At 35.8% G+C, this 27,784-nt stretch overlaps 1 protein-coding gene across 3 annotated transcripts in view; it reads left to right on the forward strand.

Moving 5' to 3' along the window:
- LOC141461195 (uncharacterized) overlaps positions 1–27,784 on the forward strand; it is a 54,494-nt gene that overhangs the window by 4,466 nt on the left and 22,244 nt on the right. The window contains exons 1-3 of one of the 3 annotated variants that reach the window (XM_074141997.1): positions 11,827–12,012; positions 17,305–17,548; positions 26,226–26,380. In XM_074141997.1, the coding sequence (XP_073998098.1) occupies positions 17,306–17,548; positions 26,226–26,380 (398 nt within the window). In that variant the 5' untranslated portion in view covers positions 11,827–12,012; position 17,305. Of the gene's footprint in view, positions 1–11,826; positions 12,013–16,080; positions 16,838–17,304; positions 17,549–26,225; positions 26,381–27,784 lie in introns of those variants that run through there. The other 2 variants (XM_074141998.1, XM_074141996.1) reach the window with 2 other exon arrangements.

The raw sequence follows: 27,784 nt of genomic DNA on the forward strand, positions 1-27,784 counted from the left end.
GCTGATCGATTGCAGCCGTTTGAATGTTTTCGACTGTCCCAAAATGAGTTCCCTTGAGGTGATTTTTCAACTTCGGGAAGAGGAAAAAGTCACAAGGACTCAAGTCAGGCGAATAAGGAGGCTGAAGAGCCACAGGAATGTTTTTACTGGCCAAAAACTCTGTTTATTGAAATTGCTGTGTGACAAGGAGCATTATCGTGGTGCAACACCCACTTGTTTTTGATGTTTGGTCTCACACGAATGACCCTTTTTCGAAGTTTTTCAAAGAACCTCTCGGTAAAAGTGTTGACGAACCGTTTAACCTTGAGGTAGAAACTCTTTGTGGACGATTCCGTGGATATCGCAAAAAACAAATCAGCATGCATTTGATCTTCGACTTCGCCATCCTTGCTTTTTTGGGCCTTGTAGAGGTTGAAGTGTGCCACTCCATGCTCTGGCGCTTGGTTTCTGGGTCGTACTCAAAACTCGTCACCAGAAAATGGGGGACATTTTCAATTGAATCCAATAAGTCCGACCTGTAACCGGACCAGCTGAAGGCTATTCCAGTATCGGAGTTCGGGCACTGCTATGAGGAGTGGAAGAAACGTCTCCAGCGCTGTGTGGCTTCAGAAGGAATTCTTTTGGATTAAAAAAATTTAAAAAAAATCAGTCCCATTACTTAATTTATAGACCTCGTATAATCCTGGGATCTATTTAAAAAAGTTTGTTGGTTCACTCTACTACTCAATAAACTAAGGTATAGGTTCAATGTCATAAAAAATCGTTTGGTGATTGCACCAGAATGTTTGAATCAAAGGAGAAAACATAATTCTCAATTAATCTATAGCTAAAAATAACTCGTAACATTGAAATGACAATTTCAATAAAATTTTAACCTTCTTTTTATTTCAACTTTTCGCGAAATATATATGAACATTTCCAGAATGTAAGAGTCTCAAATTAAAGGGATAGACCTTCTAATACGAAGTAAAAGGAGTTTGTAAATTACAGCTGCTTAATAATTGCAGGAAAATGTTTTATGTGTAGGTGTAACTAGGCCACTTCTGATCTTCAATCTTAACCTTCTAAAAGCTGCAGCTTGACTAAATATAGCTTCCATTTCTATGGCTTACCTCTTCGCTTCAGGCTATTAAAGCTTAACTTAATTTCCTGTCATATTGTGAAGCTGACATAAAGAGAAATTCAGCTTGTCAGTTAGGCAAAGTTTAAGCAAACTTGCTCCGTATGCAAATGTGTATTGTAAACATTCCGCCTTCTCTATTGATTCTCTCTATAGATCAATTGTTCCTCTCCAAATGTCTTGGATGATGTTCCCTTAAAAGTTTTATGGAAACTAGTAAACTTTATCAAATAAATTGTCTTAATTTGACTTTTTCGTTTTCCCTAATTTTATGGAAGTCTAAGATATTTGTGTTTGCCCCTGTGGTTCCGGGGTTGCAGAATTGGGCCACAGTGTCTTCCGCTTGTCGTAAGAGGCGACTTAAGGAGCAACTGTCCGTTGACCTCACCCGGATTCCCTCCCAATACTCTAACCCCCACCTCTTCCCTATTTCTTTCTGTTCCTATTCCTTTCCTTTCCTGCCCTATTCCTAATCTCCACCTGGCTGTAGGTATAAAAAGCTAGGGGAAGGTCACCCTGATAAACAAACCACTTTGATTGACGGATGAGTCAAAATATTATAAATAACCTTACGGTGCAGGGGGGAAGGTCCCCAGTACCGGCGGCCGTCAGGGGTGCGCAAGCAGGCTCCGGGGCGTCGTCATCCTATGACTGCAGTGCTACAGGAGTGGATCACTTGGTTTCTGTAGCATCTAATGCGACAAGTGCTAATCAGGAGGATAGCCCTTTTACGAGAAAATCCAGGCTGCAGAGGACTCCTCCATCGGCAACAAAGGCTCTCGTAGAAGGAGAACGTAAAGAAGAACCACATATGGTGGACAAGAGATGTTCTATAGGTGTGGAAACTCATACTCCGGTATTGCGGAAAAGTAGTCCTGCATTAGAGAAAATTGGAAAATTACAGAAAGAGGAGGAACATCAGATTAGTAGGTGTAAAAACGTAATTAAGAAAATGACTACAGTCACTACCCGACAAAAAAACACCAGTATTGACATCAGGAAGGGATTGATAGAACTAGAGGATGCTTTGGAAACCTTGGAGCGTCTCAGAAAAAGTTGGAAGGCTATGGATGTTTCATCTCGAAGACAGTCAATTGGACAATCTCGAGCAACACAAACTCCGGAAGTAAAAGAAAAAGATAAGGCCTCTGATAATGCACAGCTAGAATCTGATACAAAAGAAGATGACATGATCTCAGTAACCTTGGAGGAGCATCATGGAATTTCAGAGAGCTTAGAAAAAGAAGAGCAGGAGGATAATACCTGGCAAGAGTCATGTAGAGCCTGTAGAAAGATAAGGCAGGAAGAAGCTTAAAGAACAAGTCCGTGAAGGGATGAGGAGGGAGAATAGTGCCGAGAAAGGAAGGAATCATGGTATATCTAAGGAGGAATTAAGAGATTCTCCGCTGGAAAGAAACACTAAGCGGCGAGAGAGAAAACGAAATAAGAATAAGCGCCCGCCGAGACCAGAGGCAATAGTGATCAAACCAGGGGAGGGAAAGACGTATGCCGAGGCTCTCGGAGAAATCAGAAAAGGGTGAACCCGGCAAACGCGAGTGTCGAGATTAGGTCCATCAGGCAAACTAGAGCTGGGGAAATTTTACTTGAACTGGGCCCTGACGTAAAAAACAAAGGTATGCTTAGAGATGCCCTGAAAAGTACTCTTGGAGATGGGGCTAACATAAGATATCTGGAGCCGATGATAACCCTGGAAATCAGGAATCTCGACGGTTACACAACTGAACAAGAGGTACGGGAAGCACTCATAAGGGATTTAGGAGATAGCATGAAACCAAAGTTTTCGTTAGCAAAACTAACATTAGAGAGCAAAAGATGGCTACTGTGACTTTAAATGAACAAAAAGCAAATGATTTGTTGAAAGCCAGACGCATTAAGATTGGGTGGATCAACTGCAGGGTGCGACGAAGATTAGTCGTGCCAAGATGTTATGCATGTTTTGGATATGGTCATCGGCAAATAGATTGCAAAGGGCCTAACAGAAGATTAGAGGGAATATGCATAAACTGTGGCAAGTCGGGACACTTTAAGAACGAGTGTAAGGCACAACCGAGGGGTTTCCTTTGCGAGGAACAAGGGCTAGAATCAGATTCCCTGCGACATGTCGCGAGGACAGGAAGGTGTTCAACCTTTCGTCTAGCTCTTGAGAACGCGCGGAAGACTAAGTATTAAATGAAGATCCTTCAGGGAAACATGCACAGAAGTAGGGTGGCTGATTCCCTGCTAAACCAGTTGAGGTCAGAATGGGATACGGATTTGATAATTATCAGTGAACAACATAAAGACAAGGACTGTCCGCTTTGGTTTGCCGATGCGCTCCATACGGCAGCCATATGGGTAGCAAATCCTAGTGAAGTACCGATTGAGGCAACTGGTCTTGGTCATGGCTATTTGTGGATTAAAAGCCTAGGAACCTATTTTGTGAGTTGCTATTTTACCCCGAACGAAAGTATAAACGAGTTCCGAGCAAAAATAGATGAACTAGAGGACACATTGAACAAATTGAAAAATTTGTTGCCCGTCAACTCTAGTTTCAGAATATGTGGCTTGATTTTAGATTCCGGCCCGCATACGCGGCTGACGCGCGTCCAAAAGTGAGGGTTCGCAGTTGATCCCCATTTTCATATACACATTTTTAAAGAGTATAAAAAGTTGTGAAAGAAACCGGAAACCGTAATTCGATATCTTCAAAATTGAAGGTGCTAGGCCAATTCAAAATCTGGTATTTATTAATCATAATTCAATTTTTTAACTTGTTATCAAAGAGAAAGAAGAGCACGCGATAGGTCATTTTTATGTATTTTTCATCCCCTTTCTTCTGAAAATATTGCCAAGGCAGTAAAGCCAGTATATTTCTTAATAACGGGAAATAAGTAGTTTTCCGAGTGATTTTCTAAGAAAAATAAAAAGTTAAGAGCTTTAGATGTTCTCAAGAACACACAAAAGGGTTAAAAATTAATTTTACATCTGTTACAAACAAGAAGGTCTAATAATTATTTGGTAATTTTGGGAGAGTTGCGTTTAATTACCAAAATAATTGGAAACCTTGTGCAGCATGTACTGGTGTCTTCAAAGGTGCCTCCTCAGATATAGAGAGCAGTTGATAACCTCCAGGCTAACCCTGGCTTGCAAGTCTGAGGAGGCACCTTTGAAGGCACAGTACATGCTTCACAAGTTGAGTAAAGTGCATTATTTGATAAATTAAGGAATAAGTTTGATCCTTTACATGAAAGATATTGATCACTTAAATATGTGGCAGGAGGTTTCCAATTATTTTGGTAATTAAACGCAACTCTCCCAAAATTCGCTCATCATCTCTAAAAATCATCTATAAAGGTAGTTATACATATTTTAGCCTTAGCAATCAGTGTTGCCATTGAGTGTATAGTTTAATTATTAGCTAAACGTCATTGACTCCCTGAATTTTTTTCAGTACACTCCGCTTTTCGTCACTTTTCACACGTTACAGATAACATTGTCCTTCACCTGACAGTGTAAGAACCTCATAGAAAAAAAAACCTAAGGGCCAAGCAGCTGGATTCGAACCTAGGATCTACACGTTGGAATCCAGTTTATGCTAACCACAGAGCTAATCTCTTCCCTTCGTAGTACGCAAATTATATGTATATTTTTTTGCATATATACTAACATGTTTGCTTTAACGGAATTGTTTACAATTCTGTATTTATTTTTTTTCATCTCAATTTGAACATAAAAGGAAATATCCATGGTAGCCAATGACGGTTTTGACAACAGTTGACAGTATATCTGTCTTTTTTACTTTACCAGGTTTGACAGTAAATCAACTATGGAGCACAAAATCCAAGGTCATCCAGAGAGTAGGCGTGGCTTTTAAGTTGTTATAATCACAGTAATTTTACTTCCACGGATGAGGTGAACATTTTGTTCATTTAGCACAAAAAAACCTTAAACTGCTTCCTTCCGAATATTTTGCTATTCCCTTTCTTTGTTATTGTTGCCTTTTTTTTTAGGTAAACAATCCTACACTATTACCTCCCTCCTAATGTTGCCAAAATTTTGTGAAAAATCGATGCATCGATATAAGAATGTAAGTATAAAGACTGAAATAATTAGAAAAAAAGAGGAACTAAAAAACCAGTTTATAGAAAATAATCATCTCGAAATAAAGAAATTTACAAATCATCAAAGTGAAAGTTGCGTCACGTGTATACATTTTTAAACAATCTTATTATTTTGTTATGATACTTATTTAAGAATTATACGTGTGACGTATAATAATCTCGCCATTGCTTATTATGTACATTTTTGTTCTTATTATGTTGTAGTCATTTTTATGAATTTATCAATTTAAACATTGCTGACAAACGAACTCCTTATTCTGGTAAAAGGCAGTTTCTTAAATTCAGCTGGTTACTAAACTTAAATTGCCTTACTAGAATTTAAATCAGCCTTCAAAATCTTGTTTGATGGTTCCTTTTTTTAAGAACAAAAATGCCCAAAATACCTTTTTTTGAATAACTTTGTGCGAATAAATAAAAATTGCAAAATATTTAGCTGAGTATAGAATGTACAACATGCCATTATATCTTTATCCGCTAAGCCTTTGCTGGAATCTTTTGGTAATTTGAATCCAGCATGATCTAATTTGGAGATCACGCGCCCATGATGGTGGCGTAGATTGGAAGAGAGGGCTAGTTATGAGAACATACAATAATGTTCAAATTTAATGATGCGAATTTAATAATAAAATACCAAACATTTTTTTGAGAAATCAACTTCTTTAATAATAAACTCATCAATATTTTTTTTTAAAAAAAAAAACCTTGAAAAGACAATTCAATTTGGAAATGCGAAAGAAAATTTCTGTAGGATGACCAATTTTTGGGTCACACTGCCTCCTTAAGAATATATATATATATATATTTTTTTTTATCTACGCCACCCTAAGTCACGGCAGTTCTGCAATCCGGCGTCGGGTTTCCCAGGACACAGGTGCTTTTTTTTTTTGGTAGATATCGTCCGATAGAATAGGATTATGTCTTCTTAAATCCTCGACAGAAGGACACACGTCCAGGTGTTCGGAGGACATGTCCTCCTTTCTACACAGAGTGCAGGTCGGGTCCGCCGCCAACCCAATGCGATATAGGTGGGCCTGCAAATAATCATGGGTCCTTTCTTATCAGAACTCGTACACCTGATTCAACCAATATTTGCCACCGTTTTCCATCCGCTTTTGCTTTTTGTCTGCACTTCACTTCTGATCGAAGACAGGCTGCAGTTATCCTTTTAAAAGCGTGCATAGAGATTGGTTGCTCAGGTTGATCCCATTTGCGCACCTCTTTTTGTGTTAATTCATCGGCCCTCTCGTTTCCAAGAAGCCCACAGTACCCCGGAATCCATTCTAGCGCTATAGTCTTATTGCTTTCATTGGCAGCCTCAATCGCTGCTCTGCATTTCGCTGACTGCCGACTCTGCATAGCTCGCTCCAACTATAGCTAGAATCGCCGCACGCGAGTCAAACAAAGACCACAATACGGCACCAAGGATCCCGCTTCACTTTGTCAAGAGCTAATAATATTTCGGCAAGCTCGCCATCATAATTAGTGGATATTTTCCCCACAGGTGCTGATAGTTGAAAGGCTTCAGAGTACACACCGGCTCCCGCATTATGTCTTGCTTCTAGGGCTGAAACGTCAGTGTAGACATGAAACCAATCGGGTGAAGGATATCGATTAATAATAGTTTCTAGAGCTATTGCCTTTAGCTCCCACTCAGGCGTTATTCCTTTTTTAACAGCTCTAGTTAACTGAAGGTTACATTGTACCTGCGCTAATCTTAGGGGAGCGTTTGTGCAGTCTAGCTGCAGGCGCTTCATTACTTCTTTAACGGTAGTTAAAAAAGTCTTTTGGCTCTTCAGTCTTTGTGTTGGTGCCTGATATTGAGACCAACAATTCCTTAAGAATATAAAATTTGTAATATTCCGATTTTTTTGTTTTGAATAACTAAGAAAATCACTATATTTCGCGTTTAGAGTTACTCACTACGTGAATTCTGGTAAACTTTAAAAATCGAAATTCTATTTGGTTGTAAGAGGTAAAAGGAAAATACAAAAATTATTTTTTTTAAAATAAGTATTTTGGTAAAATTCTGAATATTGGCCCTCTCGTTTCCAAGCAGCCCACAGTGCCCTGGAATCCATTGTAGCGCTATAGTCTTATTGCTTTCATTGGCAGCCTCAATCGCTGCTCTGCATTTCGCCAAGACTGCCGACTCTGCATAGCTCTCTCCAGCTATAGTTAGAATCGCCGCACGCGAGCCAAACAAAGACCACAATACGGCATCAAGGATCCCGCTTCACTTTGTCAAGAGCTAATAATATTGCGGCAAGCTCGCCATCATAATTAGTGGATATTCAGTCTGACGATTGTTCAGACTGGTATTGTGTGCTGTATTTGTCAATTCAGTTTAAAAAAAATTGACTAGTTATATATATATATGTATAAAAAAAAACATTGATGAACGAACAAACAAATTGCGTTATTGTTCGCTGCCAGATACATGCTCCAATAGGAAGTAAGATAGATGAATGACGTAGTGTTTAGGGGAAGGTAAATGAATGCAATGTATGGTTATTCTGAAAGGTCAAAGAATAATTGGCGACAAGTTTTGAAGAAGTTCAATAAAAAATATCGACACAGTCCTTGAGGGTAAAAAAAAGGTTAATAAAATTTGTCCATTATGTCACCTAAATTCAAATATTTACTAAAAATTGCTTTCATAGGGGAAAAAACAGTTTTTATTGAACGGCAAATAGGTGAGTGCAATTATTTCTTTTTTCAGCACAATAAGAGTTATTGTATTTGTTTTTGGTTATGCATCAAGAACATGATTATTTGTTCTCATTGTATGAACAAAATACAAAACGAGAAGAACAATGTTCTCCAGTTACAAACTTTATTTTCTTTCTTTGTTGCCCAATAGTATAAAACAAGTTAGTTGTCTATTAGTTTAAAGAGTTTATCTCTAAAAAGAAACGTCTTTTTTGAATAGAGTTTTATTTATTGGTTTTTCGGCAAGTTAGTTGATTCGGCATTGTGGGAATGGATCAGAGAAGAAAATAAAAAATTTTGAGGAAACTAATGGATTGTTTATGGAAGGTTACTAAAAGGAAACTTCGATATCATGATCGAATCAATCGATAGATTGATTTACTATAATTTCTCTTAAGGAGAGTGTGCTTCTGTTTACTTAAGACTTTAAATCACTAAACATTATCCGATTTTGATTAGTTAAACATTAAGTTTACCCTAAAATGCTCTCAAATTTTGAAAATAGAAAAGCATCAATAGTTCGATTATTCAATACGTGCGAACTCTTAGTTAAATATCACTACGGTGGAGAAAACCATGTTTAATCAGATGTTCTGATTTCTATACCTGTAGAAATTGTAACATTTTAGCTGCATAAACGAATTGATTGACATTGGTATTGATTGGTATGACAAAGTTAACGAAGTCAATGTTCTGGTTTTCTGTAAGCCGGGGCTAACTTTTGATAAGTTCGAGCTTTGAAATTTTAAAATTTCAAAACCTAAGCAACTTTCAGTAGTACTTAACAAAAATTAGCTCGTTGAAATTTAATCAATGAAATGATAGAGCAAAAAAGAAAACTTTTTGCTGATTAATTTAAAGAATGAATTTTGTAATTTATTTTGGAAATTACAGACAATTTTGGTAAAACTGGTCTTTTATTCGGTTTCTGATCGAGTATTTTTTATCACCCGTTTAAATTCAACGAGTTTTATTTAAATATTTCAGGGTTTGAAACTTCAATTTAAATGAAGCACTACACAGTAAAAATAATATATATTTTTTGTTTAAATATTTAGGTGATACGATAATTTTTCGAAACAGGTTATGTATGTAATCCTTATTGCTGTTCCTTTATTTTATTACCTTTTTTCATCCATTTTTTAATGAATTGTTAATTGTAATAAATAGAATTTAATTTTATAAAACTCCTAGAGTATTAACTTCCTTATGGAATCATTGCATCTTTCATGAATTCCCCTCATCGAGTATTACTTAGGGTACGTTTACAACGGAGCTGTGAGTATAGATAATAGCAGAGATGATAACTGATAGAAGTAAAATATAATCGCTGATTAGTGTGCACAATGGAGCTGTGATACATGCAACATGTCCGAGTAGTGAAGAAGAGTTTTTATATTCAGTAGCAACGAAATGGTATATTTTAAAGAAAAAACGCTTTAGAAAATATCATGTACATCCCATAAATAAAAAACGAAGTACATTGGGCGAATTTCACTATTTATATAAGGAACTTCGAAATTATCCGGATCGTTTTTTTGAATATGTGAGGATGGGTCCACCCACATTCGACTATATTTTAGAAAAAAATAAGGTCAAAATTAAGAAAACGGAAAAATTGTCGTGGAAATCCTATAACCACAGAAGAAAAACTAGTGATTACTCTGGTAAGTAATGGTTTTATTGAGAAAAAACAAATAAATACGCATGAAAATAAATGTAAGCACGATTTAAAAAACAAAATATTGTTTAAAAGTAAATAATAAAATAATAACAAAAAATAATGAGTAAAGACAGCACTAAATATTTTTTCTACGTCCATTTTGAAGCTCCGATACTGGAGTTCAGCTAGCAGAAAAATGAAATATTTAATTCTATCATCTATGCTCGTTTATAGCAGCGCGTATGAGTCACTAGTCGCAGCTTCGTTGTGCACGCTCACATTCGAATGTATTATGTTCTTTAAGCGCAGATGCCTCACTGCTACCATCTCCGCTATCATCTATGCTCACAGCTCCGTTGTGAACGTACCCTTACTATTTTAAGCTAGATAGCATTCCAGCGGAAATAATCCACGTGAAGTGGTAATAAATTATTTAATGAAAATTCCATTCAATTAGCACAAATAGTTTTTATCTCAGTGTTTCAATATACTACAAATGTACACATCTAATATTGATTAAAAGTGTTTTTTTTTATTGTCTAAACGTGCGAATTATTAGAACTTATCACATTTTAAATAACAACAAATATAAGTTTTTATCTTGCAGTGAAAGGCCCCAATATCTAATAAACAAATGAATTACTGGGCAAGCTTGCTAACTTATGTTGGATAGAATTATCGATTGAAGTCGATAATACAAGTTAAAGAGACGCCCGTGGTTTGCTAAAATGTCAGTTAGTAAATCAACAGTGATCAGTATATGCAGAATACGAAGCAATCACCTTATTTGTAGAGCCTACTTGAATAAGTTAAAAATAGTTAACTCTCCGCTATGTCCCAGATGTGGGGTTTGGGAAGATCTAGAACATGCGATGATGATATGCCCGTACTATGGAACTGCAAGAGACCCTCTCTTTAATATAATAACTAAACATGAAACATGTCCCTTCAATTATAATACAATCATTTTAAGCAAGAACATAGAGGTATTAGAAGCAATAGTCACTTTTTATATGAATTATAAAAAGTTTTATATACAATAATAATACTAATAATTAAAACTTCCCTAAAAATCTTACTAACGTAAATGGCTATATAGTGTGTAAGCTAATGCCAAAAAAAAGTCGATAATATAGCCCATATCAATCCTTATAGCTAAAATTACTAGCGATTGTCAACCATGATTGACTGTTTGTTTGTTTTTCTGTAAATTGGCTGTTAGAGAATAATAATTTCTAAAAGAAAATCTATGCAATCATTTATTTCATCTCAAAGATAAATTGAAATTAATATATTATCATTTCCGTAAATAAGATAATAATGATTTATTAAAAATAGTTAGCACTTGTAAATATATAATTTTCTTATCTTTGTTTTAAAGAATTAATAAATTATAATAAATAAATAATGATGTATAAATGGTATAATCAAGAAAGTCAAAAAGGTGTAAAATAAGAGAAAGAAAGATTAGCTTTCATTTTAATATTTGCAAAAAGTAAATTTGAGCGTAAAAAGTATTTTTTTTTAAATTTTGTTTATATCTAAACTATCTATTTATAGAATTGATTATATATCTACTGAAAAAATTGAAATGCAAAAAGATCGATGCTTGTTTTTAGGGAAGATTACTGTAACTGTTAATTTTCTGGTTTTTAAAAGAAAAATTATCCAGTTAAAAATCAATCAAATGACATTTTACGAATTCTATCATATGTACTATATAAAGAGAATGAAATATTTGAAACATAAAAAGCTTATAGATAATGTAATATTACGCTCGCAATTTGCAAATAGTTTGTGATTTTCTGACAATCAATCATTTTATTACCGTTGATTTTATCAGTTGAAGCACACATTTATTGATTGTTTGAATAATGTTTTATTCAACACTATTATATTATCCAACAAAGCTGACTTAACCACATTATTAATCATTTAATAGTTTGATAAATGTTATCAATGCTTCAGGGCATTTCTATGCATATTTTGAAATCTAAAATTAAGTTATATTTGACAAATTATGGGTCATACGGTTCAATGGGTTTTTACAAATTTGTGTACGAGGATTGTTTTGAAAATGTTTGCAGAAGAAATACTGTCTAGAACAGGGCTTCTTAAACTTTTGTCATTCACGACCCCATTTATGATTGCGAGTTTCTTGACGACCCCATACAAATATCAAAGAAAAATAAATTAATATTTTTTGATTATTTATTTATTAGGTAACAATATACATGTACATATGAAAATATATAGTTTTAGAATTCGTTTTGAAACATACAAAAATCTAAAATTAAAAATTGCTCAAAAAATTATAAAATTGTATTTATTATAGTTTCAAAAATAAAAGTGGATTCTGAGCGTCTTAATTCGCTCGAATATATTCAAGTAGTTGCGTGGTAAGTATTAAATTAAAATATAAGTAAAAAATTTAATGAGATGGATAATAATAGTATAATAATAGCGATCATCGATCGTTTACTGCTGTCGGAGGAGATAGCTCAAAACCTTCAACAAATGCGCGTGTCTAGACGCTGCATCCACTGTATTCCGCCAACTCTAGTGATGTTATAAAATGGTATATATAAATATTTGACATTAAAATCTCTCGCGACCGCAGAATTTTGCTAAGCGACCCCATTTGGGGTCGCGACCCATAGTTTAAGAAGCCCTGGTCTAGAAGAAAAAGCCTATGTTTCTATCTACAAAACAAATAGTTCCTACTTTCTTATTCCTTATGTGGTAAGATATCGGAAGTTACATAACGCTACCTACACATATGTTTTGGACTGGGCAAGTTATTATAATAAAAGAATAAAAGCAGTTTTATTATTTGAAAAAAGTTTGGTAATGTACATTGTCCATTCTAAATTCTCCATCTATTAAGTGTGTTCATGTCTTTCTCTTTACTGCAACGTAATGTTTCGTTCCTGTTTACACGGAAATCGGTCAGAATAGAACTAGTATGGCCATCAAGAATGCCAGCGACATTGTAATACTTGGAACGGTAGAACTCCTATTCATATTCAACGCTCCATTAGCAGCTGTATACGTGATCTTGAATTCTTTCTTTGCTACCTGCCTAGCTGGTTATACGGTGTTTATTTTTTTTTACTTTCGCTTTCTATTAGTGACTAGATCACGGATACAGCGATACTATTCTTCCGGCCTTCTTTAACTTAGAAAGTTACATATTTTTATTCCTCTATGTAATATATTCTCCATGTAAATAAACAATATTGACAATTTTTTTTAAATTTCTCCCAATGAAAATAATTACAGTGATTTCTTGAATACAAATACAATTTTATAATAAGTATTATCTCAAAACATTTACCTTCACTCTTCGACGCATAACTCTCACTTCTGGCTTTTACAATCTAATTGCTCTATCTTGACAGAAGACTTACTTGGAATATGCAAGTATATTGAAGCCCGTCTGGGCCTATGACATCGAACTGTGTGGTTCAACCAAACGCAAAAACCTCCAACGAATCCAGTCCTTTTGCAGTTTAAAATTCTTCTCTCTATAGTTAAACGCTCCATTTCTACGTCACCAATCAAACCATTCACACAGGCATAAACATTACCTTCGTCTCACAAGTTGCTTAAACCCGATACAGAAAATGCCATCTTAACATACAATCTCATCACAAACCACTGGTTCAAACACCTTTCTTCCAGAACATTTTCCGATAATACTTCTAGAGGTCTTAAAAGACAGTGTCTTCGTGATCTCTTTTGAAGAGGAAGGTTCAAAATAGTGAAATGTTTAAGTGTTACCACTTGGTAACATTTGCACTCCAAAGATGTTTTGGACATAATACTAGGTGTGACTATTAAATAACGGAGACTATTGCTGAAAAACATTTTATTTTAAATTTATACATATTTAGTTATTATCACCTTCAATATACACCCCTCCCCTATCCCTACAACGCTCCATGCGAATTAACCATTGTTCGAAACAGTGCTGGAAGTCTTTTTCTGTGAGCTCCTGCATGAGGCGTGCCGCTTTTTCTTTCACAGCTTCAACGGACTGAAATCGTGTTCCTTTTAATGCAGATTTGACTTTGGGGAACAGATAAAAGTCATATGGGCCCAGGTCAGGCGAATAAGGCGGATGGCCTAAAACTGGCATGTTTGTACTTGGCTAGAAACGGTCTTGACAGGCAATGCAGTGTGAGCCGGCGCGTTGTCTTGATGGAAATCCCATGACTTGTTCTTCCACAAATCGGGTCGTTTTTTTTCTTTACTCTTTCACGGAGTTGAGCAAGCACCTCACGGTAGTAATGTTGATTAATTATAATCGATATTTTCACCCGTTTTGGACGTGGATGGGCGGCCATCATCTCCGACGTCTTCTCGGCCATCTTGGAAACGCTTGAACCACTCAAAAACTTGCGCGCGTGATAAAAATTCATCGCCATAAACTTCTTTTAATAAAAGATAAGTTTCAGTAGCGGTTTTACCTTACCTAGTTTCATCACGTTGCTCTACTACATGTGTAGTATCATGTTTTCGACAAAACGAAACTAAAATCTCTTACACAAACGACGGTTCCGGTCAGACAGATTTCTCTACAAACACCTGAGGCGCTACAATCGAAAGAGAAGGCTTTACGTTAGGATTTGGTGCATGCATACGAGTAGTTCTTCTGTAGCAGCATCAGTCTCGTTATTTAAAAGCCACACCTCTATACTATCCTTGTTGCTTATAACGCAATAAATGCCTTGAGTGTATGTACTAAATAAACGATTTTAAAATTGAAAAAAGTATTAATAGTATGATAGAGATTTGCTTCATTTACTCGTTTAAATAAAATTGTAATTTGGTCCGCCAGGTTTTTATTTTTTCAGTTTTAAATCAGCTTAAACTGCGGGATTTTTCAACTATACATACTGAATAATATACACCAGTTGTGGATTAAATCCATCATTAAAGATTAATGCTTAATGCACTAAAAAAGTACTTTATATAAGCTAGCACACATACTACCTAAACCTCTGTAATGTATCACAGCTTTGAGAGAACACAAATATCTGTTAAAACGTTTGGCGATTCAATAAAAACGCTTTTTACAAGTTGTACAATCAATTAAGTACCAAATATAAAACAAATCAAATCAACTCTAAATTAATTATTCACAGCCTTTTATATCTGGTTGTGATGTGGGGAATTATCTGGATTTTGGCATTTGAATTATATTTTCTGCCTTATCGTGGGGCAGAAGCTTGCTCCAATTATGAACTCTATTAAGGTACCCACGCTGAACAGGTTACAAATCAAATCTGGTTACAAACTAGAGCAGGTTACAAATCCTTCATCTTGAAAGGTGAGCATTAGGCAAACAATTCAAGTCAAAAAAACTAAGCGTTATGAGATCTAGAAACGAAGATTGTCTTCACTAGTTAGACTAGAGCATAAGAATTCAATTTTGGGATTTTAAAATGTTTGATTGAATTAAGACCAGTAGCCTTATAGACCAGATTGCTGTAAAGAAAATACCACATCAAGGGTATTGAAGAATATGCTTATATATTTAATTCGTACCTTTGCACAAAAGGTCCGGACAACTAAGACGCATGATCGGACCTAAATCTAAACTAAGCACACCCAACAAACTAACCCTCTACAAGACGTTACTTCAACCCAACTGGACTTACGGATCAGAGCTCTGGGGCTCAACTAAACCCTCCAATATCACCCGCATCTAATCCAACCAATCAAACGTTCCTCCGCTCTTAATGTTCCCTATTATTAAGACTCTAACCTCATCCTTCACAAAGACTTAAATATCCCTTTCGTCACTGAAACGATCCACTTACGAGTCCTCAATTTCCACAGAAGTCTATCCTGCTATCCTAATTCAACAGCTCAAACTGTTTCCTCTTTAAACCATCCTGATAAACCACCACGACGTCTAAAACGACGTTGGCCTCGTGATCTTCTATTCTAGACAATTCACTAAAAATCCCGGCAGTGTCAGCACAAGCTGATTTCTCTATCCCTATGTCCCTACGGTTATGCGCAGGCTATGCCGGGCAGCTTTCGCATCACGTAATGTATTTATTGCATTCACACTTGGCCAGATGTATATGTATTTTTATACAGGTAGCAAATAAATAAATACATATTATATAAAATTACTGTTCATTATTTTTGGTGACTGAATCATAGGATGAAAAAATAAATGTCAGTTTCAGTCATGGTAAACTTTATTATGCCGAGCTTTCCACCTAGGGACTAGGTCATCTTCAGGGCTGTGGAACATATTTACAGTGTGGTAACAATTATATTACCAATTAATTATATTACAATGAATATGAATATGTATAATTAATTATATTACAATGAATATGTGTAATGGGGCGCTAATGACCTTCGACGTCGATGCGCCGGCAAAAAAAAAAAAATGTATAATGTAACGAAAATTTACAAAAATATTTACCTAATTTTCATCCTATTATTTAATATATATAAAAACAAATACATAATATATGTTAAGCCGCGTACCATCCTTTCTCGGCGGTACCGTTTGACAGTTCTCCATCTCGCCTTTTTCTACAGCTCTCTCTCTCTCCTTATTCCAATTCTCGTCGTACGCGTTATTTTTTCGTTAATCTTTCCTTTGTTGTCGCCGCCAAATCTTATTTTTCTGCTATTTTGTGGTTTTGTTTATTTCTCAGTTCCCATGGTTTCAACCTTCCCCTTCTCTATTCTCTCTTAACCGTGGGGTTTTTCCGTCTGCTGCAGTTCTGTACGCCTTTGACACGGATAGAGTAAGTTTGTATGTGCCTCTATACCTGCTTTACAAGTCTCTAGTCGCTTCCGCCGTTCTGGATATTGCCCCGCACAACAGCACTGTTCTGCCTGCAAGCTCCAGCTGTTCGCTTCAAGTACTGTTACCGCACTTCCGCTTCAACACATCATCACCGGCCGCTTCTCGCACTTCTGAGCTCAATACCTGCTTCGCCTTCCCTTGTACCGCTAGCCATCTTCACTTCCTAGAAACCTTCTACGGATTACTTCTGGTCTGTTTCCGCCTATTTGACCCTTACTTCCCCCTACGCATCTCTGTGCTGAAAACACACGCACACACACTCAATACACATTCAAACAAGCACACACCTTTCCTCCGTTTTCTTCCTTTGCCATCACCTCAACAGCATCATCTTCATCATCAAGCTGAGACTGAGTACCTTCCTCTACACTACCTCAAAGGTAAGTGCATTCTTACCTTTCTCTTTCTATATTTCTTTTAAGTATTTCATCTATCTTATTTGCGTTACTTTGTCGCGGTGTCAACCTCGGGCACTTATCGCTTCTTAAACTGCGTTTACGCTCGCTTTCCTCTCTGCATCTGGGTGTAAGCCCTACGCGCTTACAATATATATATAAATATATACATTTAATCCCACCAGCCACCCATTTAGAACTGATTTCATTAGTTATAATTAACCCATAGTGCTTGATAGTATTATTAATGTGTACCTCTTTGGAGAGAAGATGACTAAATAATTTATTTAAATAAATCATTTTACTCAAAATAATAAAAACTTTATAATTCTTTAAAACAAACTAAATTCAAAAACTCTACACGAGAAAACTAACGCAGCCAAAATATCATTTAAGAGAGAAATCATAGTTATACTTGAATTAAAAAATGTAATTTGCAATTTTGTTTCCAGAATGCGCGACAAACCTTGGTGGCTGTGGATTCTATTGTTGTTGGGCATTGGCGTAGTCAGAGCACATCTACACATGTTGAGATTGTTGATCTTAGCGGCGGTAGGACTAGCTGGCCTATATATGCTACATTTGGTTGCGCAAGATTTTCAAAAAATTCGCCAACAGTTTAATAGAAATGGTGGTATACAACGTTTTACCAGCATCCTCAGGTCATCTGGCATTGGCAAGAGATCAACAACTGATGTTAGTATTACTATAATTTTACTCAGTTTTATCAGCCGTTTTGTTGATAATAATATAATTCAAGTGAGGCGCCTTGTGGATTGTGACTTAGTCCTAAAATGACTAAAAATCTTACTTTAACCTAACATATATCTCCAGACTGCCAACATTAATTCAATATCAATCGTTCTCCTTAACATAATCAATCAAGGATAAAACCCTAAACCTGACTCTATTTACTGCTACGAATATCCTTAATATTGTCTGTACGGTAGAGTGCTCTTCGTTTCTTTTATTGCTGATAATGCACGAGTCCAAGACTCCACATGTTGAACGGCGACCTGCTACTGTGGCGCATCTAGTAATCAGGAACACCATACTTCTTAAATTAATTCCGCTCCAAAAAATCAGTTTTTTAAAAAAGAAATCTGTAGTGACGTGACTTTACCCGTAAACGTTTAAGCCTGAGTCGAAAGCTGGCTCCATTCGTCTGTTTATCTCAACGCTAGCTCATGCACTTTTCATTTCTATGTTATGAATTGGGAAACCATGCCATAGACATTGAATTCAGATCTCCTCTCTGGTCCCTTACCTAAGGCAAATTCAAATTCCTATCGACGAGTACTTGGAGCCAGTGATAATACCTGGTGATCAAATCATCTCCCAACAAGATTATGTTGCAGCTCATGTTACAAGTATTTGTTATAATAAATTTAATTTTTAAATTTTTTTCGGTGCTTCCAGAAGCGAGATATAGGCACCAACTTCATTTTTCCAATGGGGAGGTGTGGTTTTTATTTAAGGAGTAGATTCCTCTATTTTTTAAAGAAAAATTTACTCGAACGGTTTTTTTCTGTGAGCGATATTTTACAAGTTATGAATGAAAACATGATTCTTATAAGAAATTTCAAAATGATAATATTATAACGGTTTTTTGATTGAATAAGAAGAAAAGTATTATTTTATTATAAATTTTACTCCTCATTAATATTACAGATCATGCTCGAAATGGCCTTCACCATTAGAGATGCATAGACATGCTCTTTCCTGCCAATTGTCTCTTACTGCCAAAGAAATTGATTTCGCTTTAATCGAGTTACAGGCATCTATTATTCTCTGCTTTAGTTCATCTACAGATGCAATCCCGGCTTGATTCTGATACACCTAAATTTAGAAATGCTTTTAGATAAGCAGAAATAAGAAAAACCTTATGAAACAAGGTGTTTTTCAGGTATACCCAAAGAAAATAGTCCATAGGTGTCAAATCCGGTGAACGAGGTGGCCACTGAATCGCCCCCCGTGTCGATATAGATTGTTTTAGACGGGCGATTCTACCAGAAAGGGGAAGGAACGTAGGCAATCCAAATGCCCATTGTTCCCCTTGTCAATATATAAATGTCGATATAACACGTCCATCAAATTGCCTATCGAGATATCTCTGTACATGCCTGATGGTGTTATATCGACACGAAGAATCTATTTCTGAAATAAAAACCACACCTCCCCATTTGAAAAAATGAAGTTGGTGCCTGTATCTCGCTTCTGGAAGCACCGAAAAAAATTTACAAATTAAATTTGGATTCCAAACAAAAAACTAAGGGAACACGTATTTTTTAGTTTTTTTTCTAGCTATCTTAGTTTCCGAGAAAAAGTCGTTATCCATTTAGCTTGGGACACCCTGTATGTATATTTTTTTTCAATATATTATTCTTTCATTACAACACATTTTATAATATTTCATTAAGAAGAGTGGTTGTTAAAATGATTGGACAAAACATTAGTAGAGAACCTTGTATTAAAAAACCAAAAAAATAAATAAACACAAAATCTTTATAATTTACGTGGCCCTATCAATAAAAAACAAACTCAACCCAGAGATATTATAAAAAGAATTTTTACAAAAATAGAAACAGTATAAAAAAATAAGAAAAAGAATATTACCTCAAATATTTAATTATATTATCAAGAATTTTTCGTAAAATTGAAAGATTTTTTTTTTCCTTATTACGTAAGTATCCAGTGAAAGAAAACAGATTAAATGATATCAGGTCTGTAAAGTCCAAAATGGAGAAAAGGAAATTGTTTTTAAAGATATTTTTACTTTGTCAATATCTATCGTACATATATACGAGGGTCGTTTGAAAAGTCCGTGCAAAAATAAAAACTACTTAATTTTTTGGGGTAAACCTTTTTTATTTTTCAACATAGTCTCCTTTTAGGCTTATACACTTCGTCCAACGCTGCTCTAGTTTGTTGATCCCTTCCGAATAATAGGATTTGTCCAAGTCTGAAAAATAGCCATTCGTTTCTACAATCACCTCCTCGTTTGAATAAAATCTTTTTCCCGCCAGCCATTTCTTCATATTGGGGAACAAATAGTAGTCCGAGGGAGCCAAGTCTGGAGAATAGGGGGGATGTGAAACGATTTGGAACCCTATTTCCATTAATTTTGCGACCACAACTGCTGAGGTGTGAGCTGGTGCGTTGTCGTGATGGAAAAGGACTTTTTTGTGGGCCAATCGTGGACGTTTTTCTTGCAGCTCGGTTTTCAAACGGTCCAATAACGATGAATAATATGCACCTGTAATAGTTTTACCCTTTTCCAGATAGTCGATGAGGATTATTCCTTGCGAATACCAAAAGACAGTCGCCATAATCTTTCCGGCCGAAGGAACGGTCTTCGCCTTTTTTTGGCGCAGATTCCCCCTTGGTAACCCATTGTTTAGATTGTTCTTTGGTCTCAGGAGTGTAGTGATGTATCCATGTTTCATCCACATGTGACGAAACGACGCTTAAAGTCCTGCGGATTCTTCTGGAACAGCTGCAAACCGTCCTTGCAACACTTCACACGATTTCGTTTTTGGTCAAGCGTGAGCAATCGTGGCACCCATCTTGAGGATAGCTTTGTCATGTCCAAATGTTGATGCAAAATATTATGTACCCGTTCATTCGAGATGCCCACAGCACTAGCAATCTCACGCACCTTCACTCTTCTGTCATCCATCACCATATCATGGATTTTATCAATGATTTCTGGAGTAGTAACCTCAACAGGGCGTCCAGAACGTTCAGCGTCACTTGTGCCCATATGGCCACTCCGAAAATTTTGAAACCACTTATAAACTGTTCTAATCGAAGGTGCAGAGTCACCATAATGTTTATCAAGCTTCTCTGTAGTCTCCTGAGGCGTATTACCTTTCATAAAGTAGTGTTTAATCAATACACGAAATTCTTTTTCGTCCATTTTTTGAAAATCACTCGACTTCCTCGATTCAAACGAATGCCAAACACAAAGAAATAGACCGATCTGGCTGAAACTTGGTGTGTGTTCTTCCAAGAGATGCTACTAACTAAACATAACCTCGATACGCGCCAGTGGTGCTATCTCCCTGACTTAGCACGGACTTTTCAAACGACCCTCGTATTAATTTAATAATGGAAATACTATTATTAATATTGGAGGCAACCAAGCGATACCCAATTGTTTCACAGATTCAAAAAACACATTCTTACTACAGATTTCTGTGCTACGAATAATTTTCTTTTGACAACGTTTCCTGAATTTGTTGTGAATTTGGTTTAAATGCCGCTAAATTTATTGATTGCACTGAGGCTGAGAATGGTTGAGCGAAGTCTGTTGACACCCTAAGAGAATACCAGTCCACACACAGGGAACGGAGAAATTCCTTATCGCATTTTTTTTTTAAGTTTCTTTTAAAGCTGCAACCACTCTTTGATCTCCCCCCTACGGCTAGTCCACCATTTCTAAATTCTTTCCCTTAAGGTGAATTCTTTGATGGAAAACCATTTCTATTTTTTTGACGTGAATACGTCTTTAAATTTGAATAATATGGTGGCAATCCAAAAAATCTAATGATAACAAAATCGGGGGATACAGTTTGGCATTTTAGTTTCGAATCTATCGTCTACATCCAAAATTAGATTAGACCACTGGATAGCTAAAGGATCAAAGAATTCATTAAGATAAGCGAGGACTGTGACGCATCGCGTGCGGTGGAGGGAGAAGCGCCGCCATTTTGAAATCATTTTGCTGCGTATCGAGATTTGCAATTAGCAAAACTTTTGACTCGGTGAAGCTACGATGTTCGTTTAAGTTTTAATCGTTAGCTGTCGCCACAATCTATCGATTGTATATAAACATTAGTGTAAAATAGTGACAGTGAATAAAATAAAGGGGTTAGAATAAAAAAATATTATCAAAAATATGTAATGTTGGCCTATACGCGTCGAAAAGCCAAAACCAAATACAGAGATCGTATACGGTTGGAAAAGGGTTCTCAAGAACAATCGAATGGTAAAAGTCGCAAAGCCGGTGGAGTCGCCATATATCGCAACATCAATAGCTTTCACTGATTGTAATAGAGTTAACATTGACATTTCGGAAATTTATTTGGAAATGAAAGACGCAAAAGCTGGTGATGTCTGTCTAGTAAACGAAAAAGGCGTTAGCAGAAATTTAACTCTTTATGTTACGATCGTTGTTAAAATATTCCAAAAACATCTCTAAAATTATACCCGATTACGAGCCTGATCTTACTACACCAATTATGATAGTTGGAGACTTTAATGTTGATGTCTCTCTAAACCGCTCATTGCTCGACTTCTTGCTCAGCGAGTTCAATTTGTCTAATATTGAAACTTCTCCAACAACGTTAGGTAATACCTATATTATTTAACGTTTACCAGAAATCTCGATGTACCTTGTATGCCATTTGTGTCGTACTTTTCGTATCACAGACCTATAATTAATAAAGTTATATTGTAACACAGTAATTATTTGTTTCCTTGATTTCATCCTAAATACATAAATAAAAATATTTTATATAAAAAATATAACCCGTTACGTAAACGTATTCACGTACAACACACGGCCGTTACCATGACACAGCCACAGTAGAGCTTTTTTATTCTCTTAGGCCAGGGGTCGGCAACCCGCGGCTCGCGAGCCTCATGCGGCTCTTTTACCCAAATTGTGTGGCTCTTCAGCCTGTCCAAAATATAAAGTATATTTCAATTTTATTGAAACAAGTGAACATTTCATTTAATAAAATAAAGATATTTTTTTCAAAAAGAATTTAAATGTGATAGGTTTGAAATTGACTAGAATTTTATTAAAATACAGTACGTAATATATAGGACTGCCGCCATTTTCATTCAAACACAGGTTTAGTTATTATCTATTTATTTATTTACTATGCAATATGTGAAAATAAATATATAAAACATTTAAATGTTATTGAATATCATAAAATAATAATTTGTGAATACAAATTATCTCCAGAGTTTGTTTACACTCTATCATCCTTGCGGCTCTTGGTAAGATTTATTAAAATTATTTAAGGAGAAATGGCTCTCTACTTAAAGTAGATTGCCGACCCCTACCAGGGGTCGGCAACCCGCGGCTCGCGAGCCGCATGCGGCTCTTTTATCCAAACTGTGTGGCTCTTCAGCCTGTCTAAAATATATTGTATATTTTGATTTCGTTGAAAAAAATTAAAATTTCATTTATTAAAGTAGAGATATTTTTTTAAAAAGAATTTTAAATGTAATAGGTTAGAAATTTGAATAGAATTAAATTAAAATGAAGTAAATAATTATATAAGACTGCCGCCTTTTTATCCTAACACAGGTTTAGTTCTTATTTAGTTGTATATTTACTTTGCAATATGTGAAAATAAATATATAATACATTTAAACGTAATTGAATACCATAAAATAATAATTTGTGAATACAAATGATCTACAGAGTTTGTTTACACTATCATCCTTGCGGCTCTTGGTAAGATTTATTAAAATTATTTAAGGGGAAATGGCTCTCGACTTAAAATAGGTTGCCGACCGCTGTGCTAGGCTATTTCAAAATCTGGTATTTATTAATCATATTTCAATTTGTTAACTTGTTATCAAAGAGAAAGAAGAGCACGCAATAGGTCATTTTTATGTATTTTTTCATCCCATTTCTACTGAAAATATTGCCAAGGCAGTGAAGTATTTATCTTAAGATCGGTAAATAAGTCGTTTTCCGAGTGATTTTTCTAAGAAAAATCAAATGTTAAGAGCTTTAGATATACTCAAGCATACAAAAAATGGCTAAAAATTAATTTTACATCTGTTACAAACAAGAAGGTCTAATAATTATTTGGTAATTTTGGGAGAGTTGCGTTTAATTACCAAAAAAAGTGGAAACCTCCTGCCACATATTTAAGTGAGCAATATCTTTCATGTAAAGGATCAAACTTATTCCTTAAATTATCAAATAATGCACTTTACTCAACTTGTACGAGTAAAGCATGTACTGTGCCTCCAAAGGTGCCTTCTCTGGCCTCACAAGCCAGGTTAGCCAGGACGTTATCAACTGCCCTCTGTATCTTTTTGGTAATTAAACGAACTCTCCCAAAATTACCAAACGTTCAAACTCACACAACGTATCCTATCTACAGACATTTTAAACAATATGCCTCACCATTTCATTTTTTTAATTTTATATCTAATTCTGATATAAGAACGATTGAATTAAAACAATGCTTATGTTTTATTTTTTTTAATTCCACTATTCCGTACTAAGATATTTAATCTTAGTAAGGATAACTACCGGACTCTGGATTATTTGAGAAAATGATGATAGCAGATTAAGATTCTTTTCCTCAAAACATCTGTGATTATTAGAGTGTTCAAACAACATCTTCCATATTCCCTATGGATTTTAACACGGCTTGTTTTTAAAAACTTTTCCTAAACCTGAATTTCTTTTAACAACTGTATTCAGCTTGAATATATTTTATGTAAAACAACTAACTTCCTTTACAAGATATTTATTTCACCAAGTACTTTATTTTTCTTAAAACTATTTGCTGCCCTGTTTAGATTAGCTGAACAAAGTGGCAAGAACATAATTTATGTTCCTCTGCTTCTGTTCCAATTGTAAAGCTGTTCCTTTTAATCTAAATATAAAAAATGGCTCTCCTTCCTTTAGTACTTCTCTCCTGTTTCACTTACTCTTAATAATGTTACTAAATTCCAGCAATCTCTAAATGGCTATTATAAATTAATTTATACGTATTATATTAAAGTATAATGAGGTGTGGCTATTAAATAACGAGACTGATGCTGTAAAACATTTTATTTTAAATTTAAACATATTTAGTTATTATAACCTTCAATATACACCTCTCCCCTATCTCTTCAACGCTCCATGCGAATTTACCATTGTTCGAAACCTGTGCTGGAAGTCTTTTTCTGTCAGCTCCTGCTCCTGCCGCTTTTTCTTTCACAGCTTCAACGGACTGAAATGCTCGTGTTCCTTTTAATGCAGATTTGACTTTGGGGAACAGATAAAAGTCATATGGGGCCAGGTCAGGCGAATAAGGCGGATGGCCTAAAACTGGAATGTTGTACTTGGCTAGAAACGTCTTGACAAGACAATGCAGTGTGAGCTGGCGTGTTGTCTTGATGGAGAACCCAATGACTTGTTCTTCCACAAATCGGGTCGTTTTTTTCCTAACTCTTTCACGGAGTTGAGCAAGCACCTCACGGTAGTAATGTTGATTCAATTATAATCGATATTTTCATCCGTTTTGGACGTGGAAGGACGACCCGGGCTAGTCATCATCTCCGACGTCTTCTCGGCCATCTTGGAAACGCTTGAACTACTCACAAACTCGCGCACGTGATAAACATTCATCACCATAAACTTCTTTTAATAAAAGATAAGTTTCAGTAGCGGTTTTACCCAAGTTTTGATGTGAAATTTCACGACAATTCGTTGCTCTACTACATAGTATCATGTTTTCGGCAAAACGAAACATGACACCTCTTACACAAACGACGTTTCCGGTCAGACGGATTTCTCTACAAACACGTGAGACGCTGCAATCCGAAAGAGAAGGCTTTACGCTGCACAGCTGTCGGTCGTTAGGATTTGGTGCATACATAGTTCTTCTGTAGCAGCATCAGTCACGTTATTTAATAGCCACACGTGTATGTGCTATATAATGGGCAGTCTTTTTCATTTCTGTGTAATTTTAATCCATTTTATCATTCTCTTTCACTCTAGAAGAAGGCATTGTTGTAATCGTCCAGATATTAGATTTTGAGTTGAGCTAGGATATCCGATTCCTTTTCCAGAGTCTGAAAATGTGGTTTTTACATATTTAATTTGTCTGTATTTGTATGAATCTTCGTCTCTGCGGACATTATGTAGTTAGTATAACTCTAAAACGACTGAATCGTATATCTTTTTGGTTTAATTTCTTCAAAAACTGCATCATCGCTGTTGTTAAAACATTGGGTACACATAAATATTGTGTAAATTGGTAGGTCTATAAACCTATAACATTAATTTTGAATAATTTTCCATGAAAAATGCTTCTTGGGGAGAGATGGATTTAGTTGCTGTCAAAAGTTAAATGATTTCAGCGGTCCCATCACCTGTGTAATGTTAATAGGAATTAAAAAAGTAATTAAAATTCAAATTTGAAGAGAATCAGTTAAGAGCAAGGTCCCTCTTAACTGAATAATCTACTTGTGTTTAGAGTAGATTATATTTTAAGAAAAAAGTTTTATCACAAAAATTACGGTACGACAAAGTCATGTAGTTGTCTGCATAACAGATATCTAACTTTGAAGATTACTATTTAATAATTAATATTTACTTAATCCTTTATCTAATTTGTTTCAGTGGGTGAGCGAAAGATTAACAAATGATACACAAGAAATGAAAGAAATTTTAAAAAATGATCCCATTGGTTGTGCCAGAAAATTTGTCTGCCATATTTCTAAATATTCCAAAGAGAAGCTCACCAGGACACAGAGTAATATTCTCGCATTGCTCAGGTAATGAGATTTATATACATAATATACATTTTAAAATAATTTGTTTGCATATAAGGGATTACAATAATTCTTCGGGCCACGGGCATTGTGAGCCCTTGGATTAACTCTCATTAAATTCCATCTACTAATGAATTGTGTTATTATAAAACATTCTATTTAAACAAAAAAATATTACTCCAAGTGTAAAATTTAAATAAAGCAAGGTTAGGGATTTCACGCTATTTTTTGAGAAGTACGAGGGTCGTTTGAAAAGTCCGTGCAAAAATAAAAACTACTTAATTTTTTGGGGTAAACCTTTTTTATTTTTCAACATAGTCTCCTTTTAGGCTTATACACTTCATCCAACGCTGCTCTAGTTTGTTGATCCCTTCCGAATAATAGGATTTGTCCAAGTCTGAAAAATAGCCATTCGTTTCTGCAATCACCTCCTCGTTTGAATAAAATCTTTTTCCCGCCAGCCATTTCTTCATATTGGGCAACAAATAGTAGTCCGAGGGAGCCAAGTCTGGAGAATAGGGGGGATGTGAAACGAGTTGGAACCCTATTTCCATTAATTTTGCGACCACAACTGCTGAGGTGTGAGCTGGTGCGTTGTCGTGATGGAAAAGGACTTTTTTGTGGGCCAATCGTGGGCGTTTTTCTTGCAGCTCGGTTTTCAAACGGTCCAATAACGATGAATAATATGCACCTGTAATAGTTTTACCCTTTTCCAGATAGTCGATGAGGATTATTCCTTGCGAATCCCAAAAGACAGTCGCCATAATCTTTCCGGCCGAAGGAACGGTCTTCGCCTTTTTTTTGGCGCAGATTCCCCCTTGGTAACCCATTGTTTAGATTGTTCTTTGGTCTCAGGAGTGTAGTGATGTATCCATGTTTCATCCACAGTGACGAAACGACGCTTAAAGTCCTGCGGATTCTTCTGGAACAGCTGCAAACCGTCCTTGCAACACTTCACACGATTTCGTTTTTGGTCAAGCGTGAGCAATCGCGGCACCCATCTTGCGGATAGCTTTGTCATGTCCAAATGTTGATGCAAAATATTATGTACCCGTTCATTCGAGATGCCCACAGCACTAGCAGCAATCTCACGCACCTTCACTCTTTTGTCATCCATCACCATATCATGGATTTTATCAATGATTTCTGGAGTAGTAACCTCAACAGGGCGTCCAGAACGTTCAGCGTCACTTGTGCCCATATGGCCACTCCGAAAATTTTGAAACCACTTATAAACTGTTCTAATCGAAGGTGCAGAGTCACCATAATGTTTATCAAGCTTCTCTTTAGTCTCCTGAGGCGTTTTGCCTTTCATAAAGTAGAGTTTAATCAACACACGAAATTCTTTTTCGTCCATTTTTTGAAAATCACTCGACTTCCTCGATTCAAACGAATGCCAAACACAAA

This window comes from Rhodnius prolixus, unplaced genomic scaffold (assembly GCF_049639745.1).
Source record: "Rhodnius prolixus isolate KJV_2025 unplaced genomic scaffold, Rpr scaffold_6, whole genome shotgun sequence".
Classification (NCBI taxonomy): domain Eukaryota; kingdom Metazoa; phylum Arthropoda; class Insecta; order Hemiptera; family Reduviidae; genus Rhodnius; species Rhodnius prolixus.